At 42.7% G+C, this 24,484-nt stretch overlaps 1 protein-coding gene across 3 annotated transcripts in view; it reads right to left on the bottom strand.

The window, feature by feature from the left end:
* Nucleotides 1-23,273, bottom strand: part of Fat3 (FAT atypical cadherin 3) — a 459,541-nt gene extending 436,268 nt beyond the window's left edge. For all 3 annotated transcript variants that reach the window (XM_085689898.2, XM_087905857.1, XM_085689900.2), the window contains exon 1: nucleotides 19,974-23,273. In XM_085689898.2, the coding sequence (XP_085546024.2) occupies nucleotides 19,974-23,262 (3,289 nt within the window). In that variant the 5' untranslated portion in view covers nucleotides 23,263-23,273. The remainder of the gene's footprint in view (nucleotides 1-19,973) is intronic.
* Nucleotides 23,274-24,484: the final 1,211 nt, after the last annotated feature.

The following is a 24,484-nucleotide window of genomic DNA, read 5'->3' as shown; positions in this document are numbered from 1 at the left end:
GCTCACATTATAATCTCAGCATTCAGAAGACAGTGACAGGAACGTTAGTCCCCATGCAGTGGCCTCTTTCTCCTCTGCTGAGGCTCTTCAGTCATCACAGGACACCAGGTGTCTTCCCGGAAGCCTTCAGCCATGCCACATGTCACCTCTTAAAAGTGCCAGTCGGCTAAGGTTCTTTCTCTTGCTCTTCTCGTTCCTCTCTGGCCTCCTCTTTCTGTCTGCCTCTCTCAAGTCCCAACTCTGAGATGGCCTTTCACTCCTTCACTCTCCTCCTCCCCCAATCATACCCTTGAACTTCCATGGTGTACTCTCTTAGGTGCATACCGTGGCAGGGGCCACTGAGGATACCCCAGTGATGTGGGAGTCTCCTTTGAGTGCTGTGATTACCATTAATAAATAAAGAAACTGCCTTGACCTGTTGAGAGGGCAGAACTTAGGTAAGCTGGGAGGACTGGACTGAACGTTGGGAGAAAGAAGGGCAGAGTCAGGGATGCAATGAAGGCGTGGCCAGCGTCAGACATGCCGAAACTTTGCCGGCAAGTCATTGCCACGTAGTGATACACACATTAGTGGAGATGGGTTAAATTAAGATGTAACAGTTAGCCAATAAGAAGCTAGAGCAAATGGGCCAAGCAGCGATTTAATTAATATAGTTTCTGTGTGATTATTTCAGGGCTAAGTGGCCAGGAATGACAGAGCGGCCAGGAACGACACAGCGCCCCCCTCCTCCAACACCCCCATCCCCCATTTTCATCTTTTCAGAGAAGATCACTACAAGACCAAGGCCAGCCTCATCTCCACGGTGATTTCCAGGCCATCTAGGGCTACATAGTGGGAGTATTTCAAGAACAACTGGGGGAAAAAATGAAGGAAAACAGACTAGTTCATCAGTTCATTACCTCTAGCTGTTTGGCTGCTTGTTTGCACAGAATTTGATGTTTGGTTTCTAAAGTCAGGCAAGTGTTTGAGATTTATTCTCAAATCTCAACTCCAAGATGTGTAAGGACCTAAAATTTCATAAAAACAGATTTCAGTTTCAGTTTCTAAGATTTTTGCCTTCTCTCCTGTCACCACAGTAAATGCTATTTCCCATCCTTCAAGATGACTGTGCTCTATTTTTTCAAGGCAAGGTCTCAGGAAGTCCAGGCTGACCTCGAGCTCTATACGCAGCTACCCACAAACTCCTGACCTCCTTGCTGCCCCCTCCTAAGTGCTGGGATTACAGATGGGTAACACCCTGTCCAAACAACACTCTGTATTTATAAAAAGCATAAGCAAAGTCAGAGAACGGATTTGTGGTTGCCAAGGGGTCACAGGAAGGAGAATGGAAATGATTACCTCTCAGGTTTACTGTTGCTTTCTAGGGTGAGGAAAATGCTAAAAATAAAGAGAGTGATGGATGCACAATTTTGTGAATAAAGTAAAAGCTACTGGAGAGTACACTTAAAAAGAGAAATGTGAGCTCTCCGAATTTCCTCTCAACGAAACAGGCAAACAAAAATCGTAAAAATCCTACTTTCTCTGTGGATTTTGTCTCATCAGTACTCCCAGACTCAGAGACGTCAACCGGAGGCTGAAGGAGGAGAATGCAAGTTTATTTTGCAACTCCTACTAATGGAAATGTGATGCCCATGTCTTTCCCAACCTATAACAAATAAGTCTAACAGGGAAATCAAAGGCTAATGTGTCACCAGGAAGAAGCCAACTCTCAAACGGTAGGTTCTCTGAAGGTTAGGGCAACTGGGTCTGCCTCAGGTCCTTGAGAAAACTAAATCATGCAAGAACTGTTCTGTCGTCTCTGAAGAGTGGGTAATTGGGCCTCACATGGCTAACAGTTGGTCACATGGGTACCGTCTCACAATGTGGTGCTCAGTCAGCAGGGTTTCTGTTGTGGTGCTCAAGAAAGGAAAGGTTTGCTGATATGAACTGTCTTTGGCAGGTGAAACAAAGGTCACAGAGGAAGATGGGGAGGAAGAAGTGATAAGAGGCTCCAAGATGCTGGGAGCCATGGCTACATAGACTTAGTGAAGGCCATGGACGCCATGGAAAGTCATGGGAAGCATACTTCACGTACCAGGTCCACACTGTTCATTCCGAGCATTCTGGAGAGGCACGGGAAAGGTCATAGGTCAACCAAAAAGAGCATTTTAGATATGAAACACATTTACTACAGGTGGCAAGTGTGCCATATTCATTTCCTGGCTCTTTCATAAATCTCCCTAATAAAATTTAACCCCAGTTATCCAGAGAACAAACATCTCACCTTCTATATTTCCATTCCTGTCTTCCTTGGGCATCTACAGGCACTCAAACACACACACACACACACACACACACACACACACACACACACACACACGTACAGGTGTGAACACAAAGCTGTGATTAACTAGTAGCCTTGTCAACAGTATTGACAGGCAAACGGGCCTTCCATTCATCTCTCCTGGGCTTGTCCTCTAAATCTTTCTCCGACTGATAACCAGATCTTGTAGTGAGGTCCTCAGCTTCTCCTGACTTGATAGTCACAATCTTCTACATCAATCTTCTACAGCCAGGTCTGACCCCTTCTTAAATTTCCCCCTCCTCTAATGTTTAGAAATTAGAAGCCCAATTTCCTCTACTTCAAAGGTTCTGTACACCTAAAACAGTGACACAGAAAAGCTAAAAGTCAAATGGAATGATAAATTTTGACCCATGATCTCAGCCTTTGAAAATGATGACCTTGACTTTGAACAGATGGAGATACCAAAGCCGAAAGATGGCCTACAGACCCATACATCACAGCTGCCCGGCTAATACAAAGCCAACTGCCTCGTGAGGCTTAGCTATTTGTTGTTGTTTGTTTTTGCTTTCATTTCTCCTTATCTACAAATCCACCAAAGAGATTTTGTCAGGGCTGCAAGGAAAGAGCAATGGGCAGTGATGAGAGTTACCAAGCAACCAGAGCACTGTGGAATATAAAGGAAAAAGAGGAGCCTTATCCAGAAATGTGTGACTTCTCCTTAGTCCCAAAAAGCAGAATAAAGCTATCCAAACTAGCTCCTGCTATCTGCCAGAAGAGAAATGACTAGTGCTTGCTTAGTGTAGAAATGATGAATCCTTTACAGTCGTCTGTTTCAAAACTGGAGTTTCTTTTGGAATGAGGAAGTCTGGTGTAAATCCATGAGGAATCCTTTCTATACATAAAATTGCTCATTACAATCCAGCACGAAAAGAATGTGGAGAGAATATGCTAGCATTTTTTCCCATGCTTATGGAGAAGGCGCACAACTCTGAAGAGGTCAGAAACGTGCTGCCTAGTAGAAGTGGATGGAGCATGGGTCAGGAGGGGTGAGGGATGGCAAGGCCGGAGATATGAAAAAAATGTAGCTCCGAGGCCTGTATGTTTGTCTTTCCAAAATTATTGTGGAAAGATCTTCACCCTGGCAACAAGACAAGGAGATACAGCCTGTGGGAGACGAAGAGGGGTTGGGACAGCGTGCCCATGAAAGGGATAACAGCCCTTGTAAAAAAGGCCTGGGAAAAATTCCTCATCCTTCCCACTATGTGAGGACCCAACCACAAAACACTGACTAGGAAACAGAAAACAGACCTCAGCAGACACGGTTCTTTAATAGCAACCCAAAGAGGTTAATGCATAAAAAAAATGGATAAAAGTATACACACACACACACACACACACACACATATATATATAATGTATGTATATGTATGTATGTATGTATGTATGTATATGTATGTATGTATGTATGTATCTTGGAGCAGTGAACAACAATATCCTGGGCACAAATGAGAAAATATGGAAGACCTTACAAAAAAAACTGTAGTCAAAGCAAACCTGAAGCTTCACTCAAGATAGAGAGTGCCTCCTGAGGCAAGGCTGTGGGGCTGAGACACAAGGCTGTGGGGCTGATGAAGAGTGGAGGCTTTCACTGATGGGAAAGAGAGAAAAGATGATGGCCATCCTGAAGATAAAGCCTCCTAGATAACAAAGCTTTAAAAACTGGTCAAGACAGTGTTAACCACATCACTGTGGAAAAGCAAGCCAGGTGACAGAAAAATACCAGGAATCTGAGTAGATCGTGCACACGAGAGTGTACTGGGCAGATCTGTGATTTTCTTTCCTTTTCTTTATTTCTTTTATTTCTTGAGAGAGGGAAAGAAGAGATATAAGTACAAGCTGAAAATCTCTGCTGGGGGCAATGAAACACGGTGAAAGTTATCCGACAGATATAATTTTCAGTTTGGTTTCTCCAAATCTAACCTGTCATCAGCTCGCTCCCCAGAATCTTAAATGGCTGAGAAAAAGTATGAAGAAAGCCAGTGTTTGGAGTCCAGGTCTTCAAAGACCCCAGAGTCTCAATTATATTTCATGGACACACGCATTATTCAAAGCTTTAACCACAGAAGAACAAAGGAAGCAGAGCGGATTCTCCTTGCAGGATCTGAAACTGATGTGCACATGGCATGGCTTCTTCATGTTACTCAGAGTTTTCAAAACAGTTACACCGAGACCCTCAGCTGCTCCTGCCTGTGCCCATGAGCTTCCCACAGGCTTCTTCCACGCTCACCTACAGTGCCAGTGGTGAATGACCCAGACACAGTGGTTCATCAGGGAACAATCCTAACTTCGAAGGACTCACCGACAAGCGGGAGTAGATTAAGCAGACAGCAGATGCTGAACTAGGAGACGAACCACCAGGCTAAGATGGGTTCTATGCCTGCAGCTGGAGTGTGCTCAGCACCCTTTGAAAGGGAGCGGACTGGAACGGCTGATGAATGGCACAGTCAGGCATCCTGGTAGCGAGAACATCAACTGGAGAAGCCCTCTCACTTGCAAGCTGTGCAGCTGAACAGGAACCTCGTTTGTACTATCATTATCATTGTTGTTGTTATTAATTAAAATTGATTTAATAAAACAGATTCTAACACAGACAAAATACATAAAAGAATCTGATTTCACTTTGTGACCTGACAACAGCTTTCGTTTCCTAAAACAGTGTGACTTTCCAGTCACTACCTCGTGTGAAGATAGAACATTTACAACTGTTTGTGGCGATACACATCTTCAGTCACAGAATTCCAGAGTGCAGGCAGGAAGGTCAGCAGCAGCTGGCTGCACAAAACCTTGCCCAAAACAAACAAATAAGTAAACATTACACTGTCTTTATCCACGAACTAAGATCTTGCTTCTGGTTGGATGTGGACCGGAACACTCTCCTGCTCAGATGATCACAGAGATAATTTGCATTCATGAAATGCACAAAAAACTGAGGGAAATCGCTGAGCCTTTGGGCAAAGCTCTAAGCTTTCCTGAGCATCTATTTCCCCAGCTGTAATATGGGAAGAGGACTGGGTAACTCATTCAGTACTCGTAATAATAAAATAAAGCATGAAATTGGACCTTTAAAAGTCTTAGCTTGCATCATTCCAGAGCCCGATGTGAAGCTGGGTCTATGCTGTACACATTTGCCCCCATGCACAAGCCCCCATGGAGTCTCATCCACTTCTTCACATTCTTACGTGGACAGACCGCTCAGGGTTGGAAATCTGTACCTCAATATGCCTATGCTCTTTAAAAAGCTGCTTACCATTGAGAGTCATCGTTTTAGTGTTCTCCAAAGAAAATTTATACTGTATTTATGGCCTGGACATAATCATTACCTTCCAATAAAAATGACTCATTAAATAAAAAGCAATTTTCACTAGTGAGTTCTTAAAAATATATTTGCTTACTTATGGAAATCCAATAGCCTCTTGCTCAATATTTTCTGCATTTTTCAGTACAATTATTTGGGGCCCATATGTCTCTTCAAGACTTGTCAAATCAGAACAACTTAGAAACACTCAGATGGCAGAAAACCACAGCAGCAAGCAACCAAGCAAAAAAAATCACTATCTGAAGTGAACGGCTCCAAGGTTCATCAGAGAAGAACAGTGGCCCAAGGCCTTCAGTCACCTCCAGGTCAGAAGCCCACACACAGCAAGATGGCTGCACCCAGCATCATTATTGTGAACCCTACAGACTAACTGGAAAATGTTCCCAGCACAGAAGTGTGCTCTTGAGGGCAATAGCTGGTTGGCAAGCTCTGCCTGTCAAGCAACAGTCCCATCCCAGGCTTGGAAGACGATCGCCGAATGGAGAACCAACAGCACACCTGCTCATTAGCACTCGGGGTGCCTTCGAGGAGGCTTTGTCTTCCTGGAACCAGAGCAGACCACAGAAATAGTCACCAACTTAAATGAAGTAAGGACTAAGAAACTGTCCTCACAGCTGGAGAACCTGCAGATGATCACTAAAGTACCTCCTCTCTGACCCCAACAAGTGGTCTGGTCAGTGAATTCCAGCAGAGAAATTTTAGCACTCTTCCCCCCTCATTCAGCCCCGAGGAGTGCAGAAGGGCCAGACTCCCGACATGCATTGCCTGCAGGCACAAATGCATGAATTGTGTTTTCCATAACCTTCTAGTATTTTCTAACAGTATAGAGGTTTGCATTTTAATGCTGATGTTTTAAAGTCTGACTTACTTATATTGCCACAATACAATAATTAGGGAATTAAAAACTTTGAGGAGGCTTTGCATGTGTCAATGGCTTAGAAAACTTGGCTACTAAAAAGCTGAAGTTGTGTGATTTTTAAAAATGTCCTTCCATCTTTGTTCTGAATGTTACATCTTGCCTTTTCTGTTTGTTTGTTTGCTTGCTTTTTAAGTCAGGAAGCAACAAAATGCAAAACACTAAGTTGTGAGACACCGTCAAGGTGAACTGGAGAGGTCTCTTGGGGAGTGGACTTGAGAGGTGGTCCAGGGGTGAACTGGGGGGGTGGCCCAGGGGGTGAACTGGGGAGGTGGCCCAGAGGGTGAACTGGGGAGGTGACCCAAGGGGTGAACTGGGGAGGTGGCCCAGAGGGTGAACTGGGAAGGTGGTCCAGGGAATGAGCTGGAGGGGTGACTCAATGGGCAATTGCTCTAGTTTGAGGTTTTAAGTTTCGGTCCCCTCCATGTTAAAAATAAACAAAAGCTGTCATGGTAGCAAATCTCTGTGATCCCAGCACTACAGAGATAGGCAGATCGGCAGTAGCATTGGCAATCCATTTCAGACAGACAGTAAACTTAGACCCCTGCCCCAAAGTAAGGTGGAGAGCAGCAGGTGAAGACACCCTATGCTGACTGCTGACCTACACACAGGAGAGAGATACACACAGAGACATACACACACAGATATACACACACAGATATACACAGATACACACACAGACATTCACACACAGACATACACACACAGATATACACAGATACACACAGAGAGAGATACAGACATACAGACACACACAGACATACACACACAGATATACACAGATACACAGAGAGAGATACAGACATACAGACACACACAAACATACACACACAACACAAACATCTACAGAAACACAGAGAGAGATACAGAATAGAGACACACACAGAGACACACATATACAGACACACGCACATATACACACATAAATATACACACAAACAGATACACACTCAGACACACAGAGACACAGACACACATAGAGACACACAGACACACATAGAGACACAGACACACACAGACACACATATACCAGGATTACCCAAAGCATCACAATATAAATATGAAATCTATACACTGGCACCAATTCTAGCAAGAAGCAAAGACGTTTTTTAGAGCCTTATCAGAAAAAAAAAAACCTTTGTGGAGTCAGTTAAGACGATAACCTTAATAACCTCAAACATCAAAAGTCCTTTCTAGATTATGAAGATAGTCTTGAGCAGAAAAGTGGCCATGTTGGATAGTGGCCATGTTGGCAAGTACTGGGTTCTAGGCCGAGCTGTCCCGTTGATCAGTAGAGAGCTCTGGGAAAAATCACTTGATCTCCCTAGTTTCAGTTCCCGAAATACTGACTCTGGGTGTTTCAAAGAATCGACAGTTATAAAAATTCAATTCAATCACAATTTAAGTGTTTTGAGTAACTAATTCTTTGGTAATTGGCAATTTAGCCATTGTGTTTATTAGACACGCTGGTGTCCTTTCCTGTGGCCTGCATGGATGTCGATTCTCCAGACTCGATGCCAGTCTTCTCAGCCATGGCATCCGACAGCTGGCTGTTAGGCACTGTGCTTAACGGCAATGAATTTTATAGTAACAACACCAGACTTGGTAAAAAAACAGCATATATGAAATGGGTCCACAGTGAGGAGACGAGGTGCGTGTGCATAGGTAAGAAGAGTGTAGCATCTGGGTACTTCAGATTTGCTGCAATGGGACAGATTTGATATTGGGTCCATCTACATGAAATCTTGATTCATCGGAAAAATATATTCAAACAGGATGTTTTAAGGCTTAAGAAACCTCTAGGTACAACTGTATTTTTAAGCTACATTTTTCTTACAGTGTTTTTTTTAAAATATTAATTTTATTTTTAAACTTTATATGTCTCTGTGTGTGTGCCCCCATGTGTGCAAGAGCCCACAGAGACCAGAAGAAGATGTCAAATTCCCAGTGCTGGAGTTACAGGGAGTAGAGGGACACCCAGTGTGGGTCCAGGCCCCCCAGAAGAGGATTCAGATCCCCAGTGCTGGAGTTACAGGGAGTTGTGTGACTCCCTGTGTGGGTGCTGAGAGCTGAACTTGAAGAGCTGCTGAGCTATCTCCCAGCCTCCTTTTTATCTTTCTTTTCAAACCAATTATCAGAGTTTGTGGCAAGCATCCAAATCTGTTCTAATCATTTTTTTTTTCTTCCTGCAAGTTAGAGACGTCATCAGGAGGCTTCTTAGGGAAATTTCTTCCTATCCCTCTACTACCTATGTACTCCTTTTCCTTGTTTGCGTCTCAAGTCGCCTGGCTTACTGCCCCTTACATTTATCTGTGCTGATAATGACTGTCTGCACTAGAGTGAATGGTAAGGCACTTGAGGTTGAGGGAGACTGGAATAGCTCGGACAGCTCTACTTCTGAGTATGCCATTGAGCACTTCTGGGCACTTGAATCAGTAAGAATGAGCAAGAGCCACCGTCACCCAGTGTGAGTGAACTTTCTCTTCTGGGTCTGAAACAATGTATCTTCTACCAGGACAGCAGAATTCAAGGCTGTTCTGCATTTAATCTCTGGGATTTCTACCAGTGTACTCATCTACGTAACATTGTTGCAGTTTGATTATAGACAATCCTCCATGTGATAAATGAAGTCTTGGTGTCCAACTAGTGGCACAATATTTAGATTGCTGGGTCATAAAAGTATTGACTTCATCAAAGAGTTAACCCATTCATGAATTCACAATGATGGGCTCGCTATCAGGAGATGGGGCACCTGGATGTGCAGAAAAGTTGCTGAAGGTTGTCTTTTATCCCTGGCCTGTGAATTCCTCTTCTTTCTTTGATTCTCTGTCTAATTCCTGGTTCCCAATGAGCTTAGTGGCTCTGCTTCAGCAAACCATTGCCCTGTGACACACAAGCATCACAATGTGTGGGCTCTCGCCTTGCTTTTTGGTTCTCTTGTGGGCACAAAATCTTTCCACACACAGCTCATTCCTGCCTGCTCTTCAGATGGTGCTCTGCCAGTGTCAAGCGTGCACCAAGGCAACGTACTGCTTGTCTTCTCATCCTGCTTCCGAACTGGAACTCTCCACCGATACAGCATAGGCAGATCCCTGCCTGCCACTCCCAGCAGCCACCATCAGAAAACTGGAAGTGGTTAGTTGCAAGTGAGTGAACTGGACTACGACATCCTGGCTTCCCTGATGGTTACCCAGATACATCACATCGCATGGCTAAGAAGTCTTAGCTGAGAAGTCGGTTCTTCTAGTTATCATAGGAGGCCAGGCATGAAGAGGAGACAGCGAGCCTCTGCTCACTTTTCTTCTAGGTCCAGCCTGAAATTGGTCTACCCTCTGGTTCCCCGCGACTTCCTGAAGACACACAGGGGACTGAGAAACAATATGGTACTGTGAAGCTGAGGCCAATTTAATAATATGTCAGTATGTAGTTTGATGCGGGAGAATTGTCTGTATTCTGTCAATCATATTCTAATAAAACGCTGATTGGCCAGGCAGGCAGTATAGGCGGGAAAGCCAGACAGGAAGTAGAGGTAGAGCAAAGAGACTGGGAGTACTCTGGGAAGCAGGAAGCTCCCTCCGCCATTTCTGCCCAGACCACTGAAGAGGCAACATGTGAGCTGCCACACTGAGTAAGGTACTGAGCCGTGTGACTAACATAGATAACGATAATCGATTAATATAAGTTACAAGGACTAATAAGAAGCCTGACCTAATGGGCCAATCAGTTTATAATCTTATGGAGTCCTGTGTGTGATTTTCTTTAGGATTTGCCGACATATTAGGGTGCCGGGCAGGACAAAAACCCCAACAAGCCGGCCCCTCATGTTACAGTAGCTGGCGTCCCCTCTCTCTGGCCTGGTTTCCAATTGTCCTCCCCTGTGTACTCCCCTGGGACTGCAGCCTTAGGACCTAGCAGGTACTGTGGCTTCCCCCAGCTGTGTTTTAGAGGGATTCTGGACAAGGGTGACAATCCTGGCTTTCATTAACATTACTATTCACTGTGAGGTAATGAAGTGATGAACTCTTTCGGCCTTAAATCCATAGGGGAGGCTTGGGGCTGTTAATCCTGAAAATGGCTAAAGTACCTTGATTTAGCTCTCAGAATCCACTGCTGACCTGCCTGACCCAGCTCCATCACAACACTGGAGGACTCAGAAAAGAACTTCCAAAGCAAGCTTGCTCTCTCATGGGAGAGATCTAGAAGGCAGCAGTGTCCACCTGCAGGTGTCCCTGGGAGAGTAAGAACACCAATTCACTACCTAATTCTAAAGTACACAGTGGGACCAGTCTAGGCATCTCACTTGCTGCCTGGTTCTCACTGCAGTTCACAAACCTTCTGGGGGAAAAAATTTCTGCTTTGCAGTCTCTGAATGTCACAGGATTATGTGTGTGGTAATCGATTTTATTAGAATTATGTACAAACTAACATAAACAGGTTATGGGTAAAGTGTAAATTTCCTATAGATTAGAGCAAATTTGTTTTGAGGGTGGATTTAGAGACTCCCAATAGTAGATTTGCTTACCTACTCCTTCTTCAGGGTGCCCCACCAAATTATGAAGCCCTAAATCAGCCAAGGTATGATTATATTCTTTGGAACCAGGTTTTGTGCCTCTAAAGTTTAGAATTCTGAACTAATATTAACATCTGTTAATATTAACATAATATTAACATAATAGGGCATGCTGCAGCTATGATACCTGAGTGATTCAACAAGAGCACACCAGCTACATCTCCACACACACCCAGGTGAGGTGGGAGAATGGTGAGTTCTGTGTGTGTTTGTGTCTGTGTATATTGTATCTGTGTGTGTGCGTGTGTGCATGTGTATGTGTGAATGTGTATTATGTGTGTGCATCCATGTGTGTACATGTATGTGTATATGTCTGTGTGTGTATGGATATGTGTATATGTGTATGTATGGGCATCTGTGTGTGCATGTATGTGTGTATGTATGTGTGTGTATGCACATGGTTTGTGTGTGTTCATGTGTGTGTGTACATAAATAGAGTGTATGTAGACACAATGGTTGATGTTGGTGTCTCCTTCAATCATTCTCCATCTTTTATTTACTGTTTTAAGATCTATTTTGGTGAATGTTTGCATCTGTGTCTGTGTGAGCGGATATACACATGTGTCTATAGGTGACTGTAGAGGGCAGAAGTGGGTGTTGGGTCTTCTGGAGCTGGAACTATAGTCATTGGAATACAAACTCCAGTTTGCACAGATGAACAGCACGTATTTTTGCCTTCTATAGCTTTGCTTCATTCCCTTCCATTTTATTATTTGAAACCAGGTCTCGCTCTGTTCCTGGAGCTCACCAAGTGCAGATAAACTAGCTTGTGGGTCAGCCTTCGAAATCCTTCTGTCTCCACCTCCACACGACTGAGATTACAGTCGCTCCAGCCAGGTTTAGCTTTTATGTCTGCCTTGGGAACCCAAACTCAGGTATCTGTGCTTGTCCAAGGAACATTTATCAAGTGAGCTATCTCTCCAGCTCCCAAAGTGTTGGTTTTACTGATATGGTTCAGTGTCTTTGTCTTTTCCCTCCAGATCCTTTCCACTGTAAATTTCTTATGTAAGGTAAAGAACCTATAAGCATTCTAGGGTTCCGATTATCTCCTCTGCATAGAAGAGAAAGACCCAGAGGGCTGTCTAAGGAAAATTACCAAGGCAAAAAGACCCAACACTTTCTCTTGGATATTATGTGTGCACTGTGGCTTGCTTTCTTCAAATAATCAGATGCATATGAAAAAGAGTTTGATAGAATGTCTTCCAAAGTTTGATAGCAAAGTTGAAAGTTTACATTACATTAGCAATAACAAGTAATCCTGGAAAAAAATACATCTTAAACTCTCAATAATAAAAAACAGATTTCAACCGTCCACTGTGGAAGATAAGTAAGTGATATTTTCATGTCTTCTGCAGCAATTATAACAAAACTGCTGTACTACAGGGGCAAGCTTTGATGCAGCCAAAAATGTAGGCAAATGTGAGGGTTTGATCAATAAAGTATCATGTCATTTCTGTGGGTTTAAATGATGCCTGTGGTATTTATGAACTTTCCAGTTTATGAAAGTGTAATTTTTTTCCTGACTGTAAAGCATGCAATTTTCCTGTCATAACTTGTTCTTTCTTGAACACAGTCACTTGATGGTGGGTCTTTGGCCCTGAGGAATCTGGGTTCATTGCTGGGCTTGCCTCATAAGACCTTCATCTTATCACTAGCTCACTTCAGTGTTCCAAGTCTCTCTCAGATAGTCTTCCCTCAGAACGGATGGACATCATCTCCCAACCCAAAGGTGATATTAAGGTCACAAAAGTGGTTAGCAGATGCTTGTGGCTCTTGTACACAATGTACTTTGCCGTATTGTGTTTCTCTGTCTCGATTGACAGCCCATGGCTCAAGCCACCATTCACTCTGTGCAAAGCTCTATAGCAACAGAGAACAGGTGCATAGGTAGTATTAGGACTTGGGAAGAAAGAGGCAGAGGGTCAGAAACACATCTTAGAGGTCTCAGAGGTAAACCTCTGTGCTTTAGTTTCTTATCAAACTATCTTCTAATGTGTGTGTATTGTGTATACCGAAACTTTTTATCTTAATTTCCTCAAATTTTATGCGCTTTTTAGGTCCCTATGTGTCATAGCCAATTTATTTTACTAGCTATAGTTTTCACTCTTATGTTGTTTTTTAAAAACCACCAGAATATTAACTAGGCCATGCAAATGAAAATCTGAGAATTTAATCACAAAGAATGGCCCAACGGAACCAGTAAATCCTACAGTGTCCAGTGGGAGAATTTGGAGAGCCCTATTATATTTAATAACCCATAGAGCAGCTTGCAGAATGTAATCTAAATCAAGCCCGCTCCCACTCACAACTCTCTGCAGATATTCTCTGGAAAAGAACACATGTTTCCGCAAACAAACAAACAAACAAAACAACAACAACAACAACAACAAAACCCCAAACCTGGCAAGCTGAAAATACAGACCATGGCCCATTTTCATTGTGGGGAAGCACTGTGAGAATAGTGGTATCACATTAATAATTATGAAACTCTATAATTCTTCCAGGTGTAATGATAGATGAAAATATCCTTCAAGGTACACGCAAAACACTTCCAAAGACTGCCTTGGTTAGAAAATCGAACTGATGAAAGCGATCTAAAGTCATGGAGGACACGAAATCCGTCCCAACAGCTTCTGCACATACAGCCTCTTACAGAAATATGTCCAGTCCCTGATATTGTACACCTTTCACGACTGCCCGTGTTCATTTGTAAATGTAAAAGGAAGACCATACACAGAGGAAAGAGCCCAAGCACAGGGGGTCAGCCTGCTACCCGACTGTGGATGACTTCTTTATGGTTGTCGCTACTCTTATCATTTCCTGGTTATTCAGGAACAATAACAGTCCAAGACAGATACACAATGCAGACATAAACCAGTGGTCCTCCATTAAAGCTAAATTGTCTTCAGCTAACAGCTGAAGAAAGGTCAAGAAAAAAGCCCCTGCTGAAAACCATGGTAGACACTCGCTCCCCATCACTTCCCAGAAGTTTCTCTTGCCTTTCCTGCCTGACGTACACGGCAGCTCCTGAGTTCATCAGAGCAGTGCACACTGCTCAGTGAGTGCTCCTCCGGGAAGCCTTACTGTTTTTCTTGCAAATCATTACGGTCAGAAATCCCAGAGTCAAAAAAAAAAGCTTCTGTTGTCACTTGACTGTAACTTCATCCCTCTCCTTTGCTTGTTCGGATCCCAAGGGAAGCAAGGGCAAGTCTGGGCCAGCATCTGTGCTTTGCTGAGTCAGATGAGCTCTAGTAAGATATTACATCTGAGGCAGATGAATAAAACGAAAGCAGTTGAGAACTAAGTTGGCTTGAATTTCACCAGAATCTCCAAATTCATCCTGATCTCATCCAACTGGAGTTACCAGAGGTTTGAAGAAAGGTGGAAAAATAAGCAAACATCTGTAAGACAAATATTGTTCCCAATGCATCCGAAACCGAAGGAAAGAAAACTCAGAATGCAGTAAGTCAAAGATGCTATGGTGGGGGTCAACCGTCCTGTCAATACCTGGGCTGGGATCGCAGCTTTGCAATTGCACAGAACTTTTCAGTTTTTTCTAACAATATAATGTTTCCCTTTCTTGGTTTGCATCCACCTTCTGAATTATCTGGTGATCGGAGACTACAGAGAAATGAATCTAAACATAGCACTGGCCTCACTGCTTCAGTGGAACTAAATATATGCTACTCAGCTCGTGTCTTTATTGTTGCCTTGGCTACCAGGTGAGAGGTAGCTGTCTTTTTGCAGAGAACCAAAGCACAGCATGACAATGACGGAGAGTTTGAAATATTTGGGTCACTTTATTGTCCACCGAGCCCCTTTCTCTTGCAGCTGGTTGGATTGGGTCTTTAGTAAAGCAAACGGTGTCCATTTGTGATGGTGGAGAAGCAGGGCAGGAGCCAGATGGCAAGGTAAGGACCTACTTTTCTTTCCTCCCTTTGAAATAGATAGCTATCACCTCCACGCTGCCTGCAATCCATCATATCAGGGTTATGGAAACCACACTTAATAAAACTTGCTGGAAAAGAGTCTTTAAAATACATTTAAACTTAAATCTGTTTTAAAAGCATTAGCCTAAGAAGAATATTTTACAAGTTAGGGTCCTGGAAGAAGGCAGACAGCTCACATTACTAAACTGAGGAAGAAGCATATACTCAATGCTCCACGAACAAAGGCAGAAAAGTCAACAGAACAAAGGTCAAGAAAAGTCAACAGTTTATATTTAATATTCCAGGACTAATGATAGCCCAATCACCATGAAATGCCCAAAGCACCTAGTATGAAAAGAGACCAAAGAAGAAATACCCTGAACCCAGGTTTCCTCACACTTCACATAATGTCAGAGAACAAAAAATCGAACTTGCCCATAGTCTTCTGGACACACAACAGGATACAAAGTGGATTTGAAGAGTCAAGTGAACATACCTATAAACTCATAAAGTTTTATTTATTGGTTGTTGGAATAGATTGTCTAAAAGAGCAACAAAGTTTTAAATAATTATTATGTCTCAGACCCTTCTTTGCCTGTGAGCTTCCCCTGCAACATCAGAGGAGAAAAATCTAGAGGAAGCAAACCATGGCTCCTGGGACCTGGGAGTATGTTAAGAAAAATGTGTCACATAAATGAACATTAGTGTTGCTGTCCTGGAACATTCTGGAAAGGCCACCACTATGGGAAGTCCATCTCTTTCATATCACTAGTGTCTTCCCTGTGTTTCTCCCTTAGGTAAAATCAGCTCACGTGAGATGAGATAGGTAATAGTCTCTGTTCTCACCACTGCTTCACTGGGCCATCATTTAGCAACGATTTATTTGTCTTCTCTCTCCTTTAGTAAAGGAGCTGTCATCCACTTGGACGTCTATAACAAAACACCTTATGCTGTACAGTTTATCGACAAACACAAAAATACTGCTTACGAGTTTAGAAACTGGCAAGTTCAAAATCAATGTGAGAATTGACCCAAAGTCTGGCAAGTGCCTGTTCTTCGTAGATGGTTTCTCCAATGGTACTCTCACACAATAGAAAGGGGGAAAATCCACTTGTGCTATTGTCCTAAGGTTTATGTCCTGTTTATGAGAGTGGAGCCTTGCCACAAAACCCACCTCGTCACACTACTCCCAATGGCTACTAGATCCCAATACATGGATTCTGGGTGGATGTTGACTTTCAGGGACTTCTTGACTGTCTTTCTTTGTCACAAATCAGTGCTGAGCTTGTCCTAGGGCTGTGCTCTGACTTTCAGAACATCAGAAGGTTCTGCATGGAGTCTCTGAGCATCTCTCTGAGTCCAGCATCCCTTCTCAAGAGGAAGACACAGGGACTGCATATGATGGCTTGTTGGGTGCAGGGAGGGGAATGGTGTAACACTGAGAATATTTCTGCTGGGTTTCAAATCTCAGAACTGCTAGCAACCAGATACGTGATCCTGAATGGGAAAGCCTTTGACACTACCTCATTGACTTTGATAGCACCTTCTCCTGGGTCTGGCCCTTTATAGAGATTCAGTGAGTGGAAGAAATAAATAGTAATGATGGATAATACAACATCTTCTCAATTATCTCTGACTAACGTCCAAGGTAGGATTAGTTTGTCTTCATTAAATATTTCTTTAATTAACCTCAAGTAAGCAAATTAATAAAATATGTACTGTAGTTTGTGATGTACGAAACAATCTGATATAAATTCACAGTTTAAAACATACATTGTATTATTTTGAGAGCAATGTTATACCTCTCATGCATATGGATTCCTGTTGTGCCAAAGAGTAAGAATTCTTTGTGAAGGAAAAACTGATTAAATCGCATCTTACACACTAGTGATTTAAACTGTGATCAGACTCAATGTAGCATGAGGAGAGTTAATCCAGCTACTGTGAATATTATTAAACATTTCATAAATGCTGGTGCATGGAGAAGAATTTTAAAGGTGTAGTTTTGTGCTTTGACTGCCAAAAAGTCAAGACCATAAATCTATGAAATCTCTCAAACACTTCCCCTCATGAGGTACAAGCTCCTGCAATCTAGGAAGTGCATTACCTATCCCATACACTTCCTCTCATGAGGTACAACCTCCCATAATGACTGAAACACAGATAGGTTTAGGAACCATCAGAAAGACATTCAGAAAAAGATTACCACTGAGGAATAATAAAAAGGTTTACTTGAATTATAAGATATGATTAGAAAAGAAATGTGTACCTGAGTTAAATCATCTGCCTTTTAAATGGATGAAAAAAAAAAAGACCTTAGAAAATGCAGACTCTGTCCGCCCCTTTCTTGGGACTTAGGGTTTGGACGTACTTACAAAGCCCGTGTGGCAGGAGTACTTACAACATTGACATGAAGTTTCTCAGCTCACCCAAGATCTACCCACTTTATGGTCTGAGGCCTTGCCAGGGATCACACATTGTAAACAAATCTCCGGGATTCTTGCTCCAAATCTGAAGGCTGGTGAGTAATACAGGACAACGTGTAACCTTTGGCAGCTGACTTCAAACTTTTAAAAGGCAAAAATAAAAACAAGCAAAGATCATGTCTCTTTCATGGGATGTAAGGGCACAGAAAAGGATAGGCCCGAGACTCAGGAAATGCTGCCAGGTTCAGGTACCACTCTCTCAGTCTTTGTTCTGGTGATGCCTGTCCACACTTAAGGGCAAAGAGCAGATGGATCCTTAGAATCACGTGGGCCTATGAACAGTGTGCTGGCAGCTTTTTGTTGTAACCTTTCCAGACCCCTGGACCAAGGCATAAGTGCACACAGCAATTACTCAGGAGCTCCTGGGCTTAGATCCTGAAAGTCAGGGTCAGTGAGACCCAAGGAAGAAATAGGATGTAGAATATTATGAGAATTCTACTCTTCAGCTTCATATCCAGGCATTGTTTCTAAGAGATATAAAGGAGGCTTCCATTGTCTAAGAGAAGAAAATGAGATAAAAGGGGGAAGGACACTTGCTATACCTTTACAGGTGTTCAGAGAAAAGATCTCAGAAACACAGAATGAATGTGGGAAATAGTACTGTGTTCAGTCTCGGGGATGCAGGTCCATAGTTCGGCTGACTTCCACATTTAATGTAAAGACAACCTTCACAGTTCACTTAGCTTTGACCCAGTGGAGCTACTGTTCACATCAAATGAACTTTTAATTTATCAAGTAGTGTTACAACACAATTGACATTATTTTTATAAACAAAAAAGTCTATTTTTCAAAGTTCAGATTACAATGAAACAGATATTAACTACTGAGGATTTATTTGTAGTTTTTTGTTTTGTTTGGTGGGGAGTTTCTAACAACAAGGATATTAAATGATTGGAGTCATTTTCTAAAATAAAAACTCAAGTAAAAACAATAACCATAGAGCATATGGGCAAAGCATAGGCTACTCTTGACAACTTCTCCTGCCCTTGGCTATTTGCATCAAGCCCAAGCTGTAGCTTCCTAATTGGCTGAATTACTGAAGCCCTGACAGCAGCAGTCAAGGACTTAGCTGTACCTTCTCCCAGTGACATGCACCTAAAATTGCTCATTGCAGGAGGAAACTAAAGCCCCCTCTTTGGGGGCATAGCAAGATCTAAGTCCACAAGTTCAGAAGAGGACCTATGCCTTGACCATGTGGCTATATTGACCTTAGGCCTCCAGCATCCACAGCTATGAGAATTATGTCTTTTAAAGACACCCATGGTGGTACACAACTTTTAAAACAGCCTAAAACTGAATAAGATAGATAGCAAGCAATTCTATGACTGTTGTAGAAAATTAGTTAATATGTACATATTGGTCCTGAAAACAGAACACACTAATGCCACCACTCACAACAGCAGAGAAGACGCATTTTCTTCTTTTGAAATATTTAGAATCTACTAACACGAGAAAAATATGTGGTATGAACAATAGAAGATACATGCATGCGCACACACACGTGCATGTACACAAACATGTCCGAAAACACACCGGTACAAACTCACACACGGAAAGGGACATACAAACATTCATGCACATATACATATACACAAGTGTCTAGGCATATTAACATTTGTACAGATGATAACAATAGCAAGCATTTTTAAAAATGTTTTGCTGCTATCTATGATAGAAGTTAAGTAGATAGATTTGGGCAATAAAATATTTGCCAAATTTGCTCTGCATTTTAAAACATTTATAAAATCAATTATAAATAATGTGTTATACAAAAATCCCAGATATTTTCAATAAAAGAAAAAAGATATAAAAATAAACTACTAATAGTCAAAGATGTCTTATAACCAAGTTTCTATGACTAGACTTTACAGCACAATTCTCTTCTCTTATAGAAATGCTTTTTAAGTCACCTGCTCATGACAGAGGATGAATGCCCATTGTTCAAGGGCTGGATGTACCCGTTCAACATTAAACACCAAGCAATAATTCCCTACAGCAAAGCTTTACTGGAAAAGGAAAGATTCGCATATAAGATGCATTTGAAAATCAATTTCATACTTCTAATTTAAAACTAATTCAAATGTAATTACTGTATCAGGGCCATTCATTTGGTGAGGGTCAGGAATCCAATCACCAGGGGCAATAATGGCAAAAGTTTCTCAGAAGATAGTCTCAGAATAGTCATGCCCAACAAGAAAACACAATACAACACAAATAGGAGACACACTGGGTATGGTGTGGGCTGATCTACTCAGAAACCAAGCCACTCTAAGACATGGTTCATGCTCTGTGCCTTGCTTCCTCTAATAGAGAACCTTCCTCATCTGTTCTGAAGCCCCGACACACACCCATCTCCAGCACCGGCAGACAGAAGAGGTGAAAGGAGACACTGAGTCAAAACCTCACACTTACCACTCTCATCATCTATGCTGAACCTCCCAAGACCACTTCCATCTCTGATGGAGTACTGGATCTCTCCATCCCTGCCAGAATCTTCATCATGGGCAGTCACCTGCAGCACACTAGTTCCAATCCGTGAATTTTCTTTGACAGATCCAACGACAGCAAAGTCCGGGAAGTAGGGCATATGGAGGTTTTCGTTGACATCCACCACCTCCACCTCCACGAAGGAAACCGATGACAGAGAGACAGGCCGCCCTTTGTCTTTGGCCCTGACTGTGAGGTTGTAGAATTGCTGCTTCTCATAGTCCAGCTCTTTGCTCAAGCGGATGGCACCACTGGCTTTGTCTATTTCAAATCTCCCATTATAATCATTGACCAAAGAATAGCGCACTTGACCCCCTAATCCAAGGTCAGGATCCTGAGTCTCAAGCCAAGCAATGACTGTACCAACAGGGAGATCTTCCAGAACCTTCACACTGTAGCTAGTGGGGATGAAAGCTGGGGAGCAGTCATTGACATCATCCAGAAAGATCTTTAGGGTGACAACAGAAAACAGTTGCTGGCCACTTTCTGCTTTGTCCCTGGCTTCTATTTTCAAAGAATAGTTGGTTTTGGATTCCCTGTCCAACTGGTCAGCTACATAAACGATTCCAGTTGAGCTGTTGATGGTAAACTGCCGTGTGTCTGTCAAAACCGAGTACATTACCTCACCATTAGAACCCAGGTCTTTGTCTCTTGCTTCCACTTGAATAATCTCGGTGCCAATACTTGAACTTTCAAGAATGCTGACTGAGTAGCTGTCCTGGAGAAACACTGGGCTGTTGTCATTAGCGTCCTCCACATTGACTGTCAGTAATCGCCATGAGGATTTCTGTGGCTTTCCGAGGTCATAGATGGTTATGTTGAGGAGATAGAGGTCTGTGTGCTCTCGGTCCATGGGCATGAGAACTTTAAGCTGTCCAGTCTCCATGTCAATATTAAAGCAACTGTCCGTGTTCCCATCTGATATTGTAAACAGCACCTTCCCATTGAAGCCAGAGTCGGCATCGTACGCTTTAATCTTCAGGATGTTAGTCCCAACTGGCATATCCTCCTTCACAGCCACATCAGAGGGGAAAGACTTGTCAAAATGTGGTCCTTGCCTGTTAATTGAATAAAAGTCAAGAAATCCATCTTCTACATTCAGCTTCCCGTTAGCTTTAGCTTTAATGAGTAGTTTCTCTGCCAATTTCTGAGCCACTCGGGTTTCTCTGCAGCTGAAGCTCTTTGAAGACACTTTCCCGTGGAGGACTGAGATGTTAATGGTCATGGGATCTGCAAAATTCTCCCCATCTGTAGCTGTGATTCTGAGGGCAAAATTACCATTTTTAATGCCAGAATTCATCAGTGGCTTTTTAAGCTGTAAAACACCAGAGTCTGGGTTCAAATAGAAGAACCCAAGTTCATTTCCTGAAATGATTTTGTACTTTACAAGTTCGAGTTCATCAATATCAATCGCAGAGACGGCTGTAATATGACCTCCAACAGGAAAGTCGTATGAAATGACTCCCTGGCAAGCCACTTTCTCGAAGAGGGGGATGTTGTCATTGACATTTCCCACGCGAATGGTCACGTTCACCTCACTTTCATGGCGGTACGGTGAGCCCCAGTCAGAAGCTCTTACAACAAACCTGTATGTCTCTGGGGAGGATTCGAAATCTAACTCTTCAGTGGTGCTGATCACACCTGTGAACTGGTTAATGGCAAATGGCAAAGGGTTCAGACTGGCAATGCTGTACGTGATGTAGCCATTTTCTCCTTTATCCTTGTCAGAGGCCGACACGGTCAGAACATTTGTTCCGACAGGGATACTCTCATTCACAAACGTCTCATACAGGGTCTGCTGGAATTCTGGGGTGTGGTCATTGGCATCCTCAATCCCTATGGTAACTTGTGCCTTCACCTCTCCTTCCTTGTCTGTCACCTCCAGCTTATACACGTCTTTCTTCACCATATTCAGGGGCTGCGCTGTGACAATCAGACCTGACCGAGGGTTGATCTTGAAGTACTCGGCATCTTTTCCAGGAGAGAGTTTGTATTCCACATCCAGAGGCTCAGGATTTACCTTGACTATGGCCACCAGGACACCAGGAGGGGAAAACTCACTTACGCTGACTTCATACACATCTTTTTCAAACCTAAGTGGGATGTTGTCTCTCTTGGGATTGGCAATGTGGACCGTCTTTAGTTCTGAAAACTTCTGCGGTGACCCTTTGTCTTTTGCTTGAATAGTGAGGTTGTAGCCATAGGAGAAGCTCTCCCAGTTCACCTGCCTCCTCTCCTTGACTTTATACTCATTCATCCACTTGCCTTCTTTAGCCAGGAAGAACTGATCCAAAGGATCTCCAGCCACGATGGAAACAGACTCAATCTCTCCATTGGCCCCCTCATCCAAGTCGTCAACTGTCACTACTGCGTATGTTGGCTCCTTGTCCAATGAGAAAGGGGTGTGAGTGACCACATGGATAATGGGAGCATGTTCATTTACGCGTTCAATGTGAACATAAAGCTTAGCAGTACTGCTAACTCCGTTATTGCCATAGAGTTTCATTCCCCGGTCCACTGCTAAGATTTCTAGATCATACCTGTTCTTCTCATCATAATTTAAGCGTCCACTTAGAGAGATGACACCACTTGTGGGGTGGACGGAAAAAAGCTCAACCTTGTTCTTAAAGAAGTAGTAGAATTCTCCATTGGAACCAATGTCTGCATCTGTAGCCGTTACCTGGGCAACGCTAGTCCTAAGTGGTGTGCTTTCTGCAATGGTGACTGAGTAAGTGGTAGGTGAGAACAGAGGCCTCAGGTCGTTCATGTCTAAAACCTGGATGTTCACTTTGGTCCATGCTTCCAAATCTTCTCCTCGGACTGAACCTTTTATGATTAATAAATAATTGTCTTGGATTTCCCTGTTTAATATGGCAGAATTGCCACCTTTAGTTCTTATCCTGAGAAAGCAGAAATCTGCAATGATGACCTCCTCAGCTTTGAAGAAACCTTCCTCGTCACCAGACACTATTCTGTACTTGATGTCCCAGGATAGGTCTATTAAGGTGATGCCCATTCTGCTTTGGCTGTTGACATAGGTCCTCGCTGCTGAGTTTTCATACACTGTAGCATTGTACATGGAATGTGTGAAGTGGAAGCCCAGGGGCCCTGTTCCTGGCAGTCCCTGGGAGACAGTGGCCAGCAGCTTCAGCAGCAGCAGGAGGAGGCATGAAGGAGGCCTTGTGCCCACACAGTGTCCCATAGTCACACCCATCACATCACATGTCCATCCTAAAGGGAAACACAGAGGAAAGATATAAATTAATTCAGAAGACAGAGTGGGAAAGAAACACAAAATAATTGTCATGAAACGATACTTTAAGAAGGCTTTATTATAAAATCTTTTCATTAAAGCATCAATAAAAAATCTGAACCTTCACTGGCACTAGATAATAAAGAATTCAAAGTCACCAGGCTTTAACCTTATCTTGATTGAACTTTGTTAAATGATTCTTTTCCACTTCTTTTGGAATTGGGTTGGGGCACCAAATTTATTATATGTTGGAGGTCAACTTAGAGATGGATAATTGGAGACCTTAAATGCATTTAACGTTGGCCTATAGTAGCCTTTTATATAATTATACTAGGAAGCTATTTAGTTAGCTTCATTACTGCACAGTTCAACATTTAAAAGGGAAAACTCAGAAGATACTAAAAGTCTATCAATAGAAAATTAAATAATTTAGAGTACATTCTTAAACTACAATGTAGCCACAAAAATGATGGTTAGAGATAGACACTTTCGGACGCTAAAGATGAAGAGCTAAGATAAGAAAAGGTGGCCAGGCTGCATTTAAGAGTATTCTGTTTAAATACGGACATGGACAGTTGCATCTTTAGCTTTGAAGTGCCCACTACTGAGGCACGTGTGACATCATTTCATTTCCCACTTCTTTCACTGAACATTGCCCAACAACGGCCACTTAGTTCCTTCCACATGATTATAACCTTGTAAAGGTTTCCTACTACTGCCTTCTACTGTGCCTATTTCAGAACTGATCAAAATGAGTGGACAGTTCAATGTCATGAGAATAAACACTTTGTAACAAAGCACAGGTGACTGTCCCTAAAGGAGCTGCATAACCCAAGCAACCCTCCTCGGTGGCTGCCATTCATTGCAAAGGTGGTTAAATCCACTTTCCCGAAAGTATATAAGGGATTACAAGAATGGCCTCCAGATGCCGCTTTTTGGCTTGGTTCCAATGAGGCAAAACTCTGAGTGTATATATGCTGAGTTCCTATGGATGGTGTGCCTTGCTGCTGTCACCAGCTGAGTCATCTGAAAAGGCTGAGCAGCAGGGAGGAGAAAACAATTCAACACAGGGATCCTATAAGCTCATAGGCAGCACAGAGCACAGTGAAAAGCAGAAAGAGGGAAAAGCTTTCCATAAAAGAAGTTAATTTTCATGAAGTTTCTCTGAGTGTCATCAGGAAAT

This window comes from Myodes glareolus, chromosome 4 (genome assembly GCF_982192425.1).
Source record: "Myodes glareolus chromosome 4, mMyoGla1.1, whole genome shotgun sequence".
NCBI classification, from domain to species: domain Eukaryota; kingdom Metazoa; phylum Chordata; class Mammalia; order Rodentia; family Cricetidae; genus Myodes; species Myodes glareolus.
Note: the sequence above shows the minus strand (reverse complement) of the source record. Positions and strands in the feature narration are given on the sequence as shown.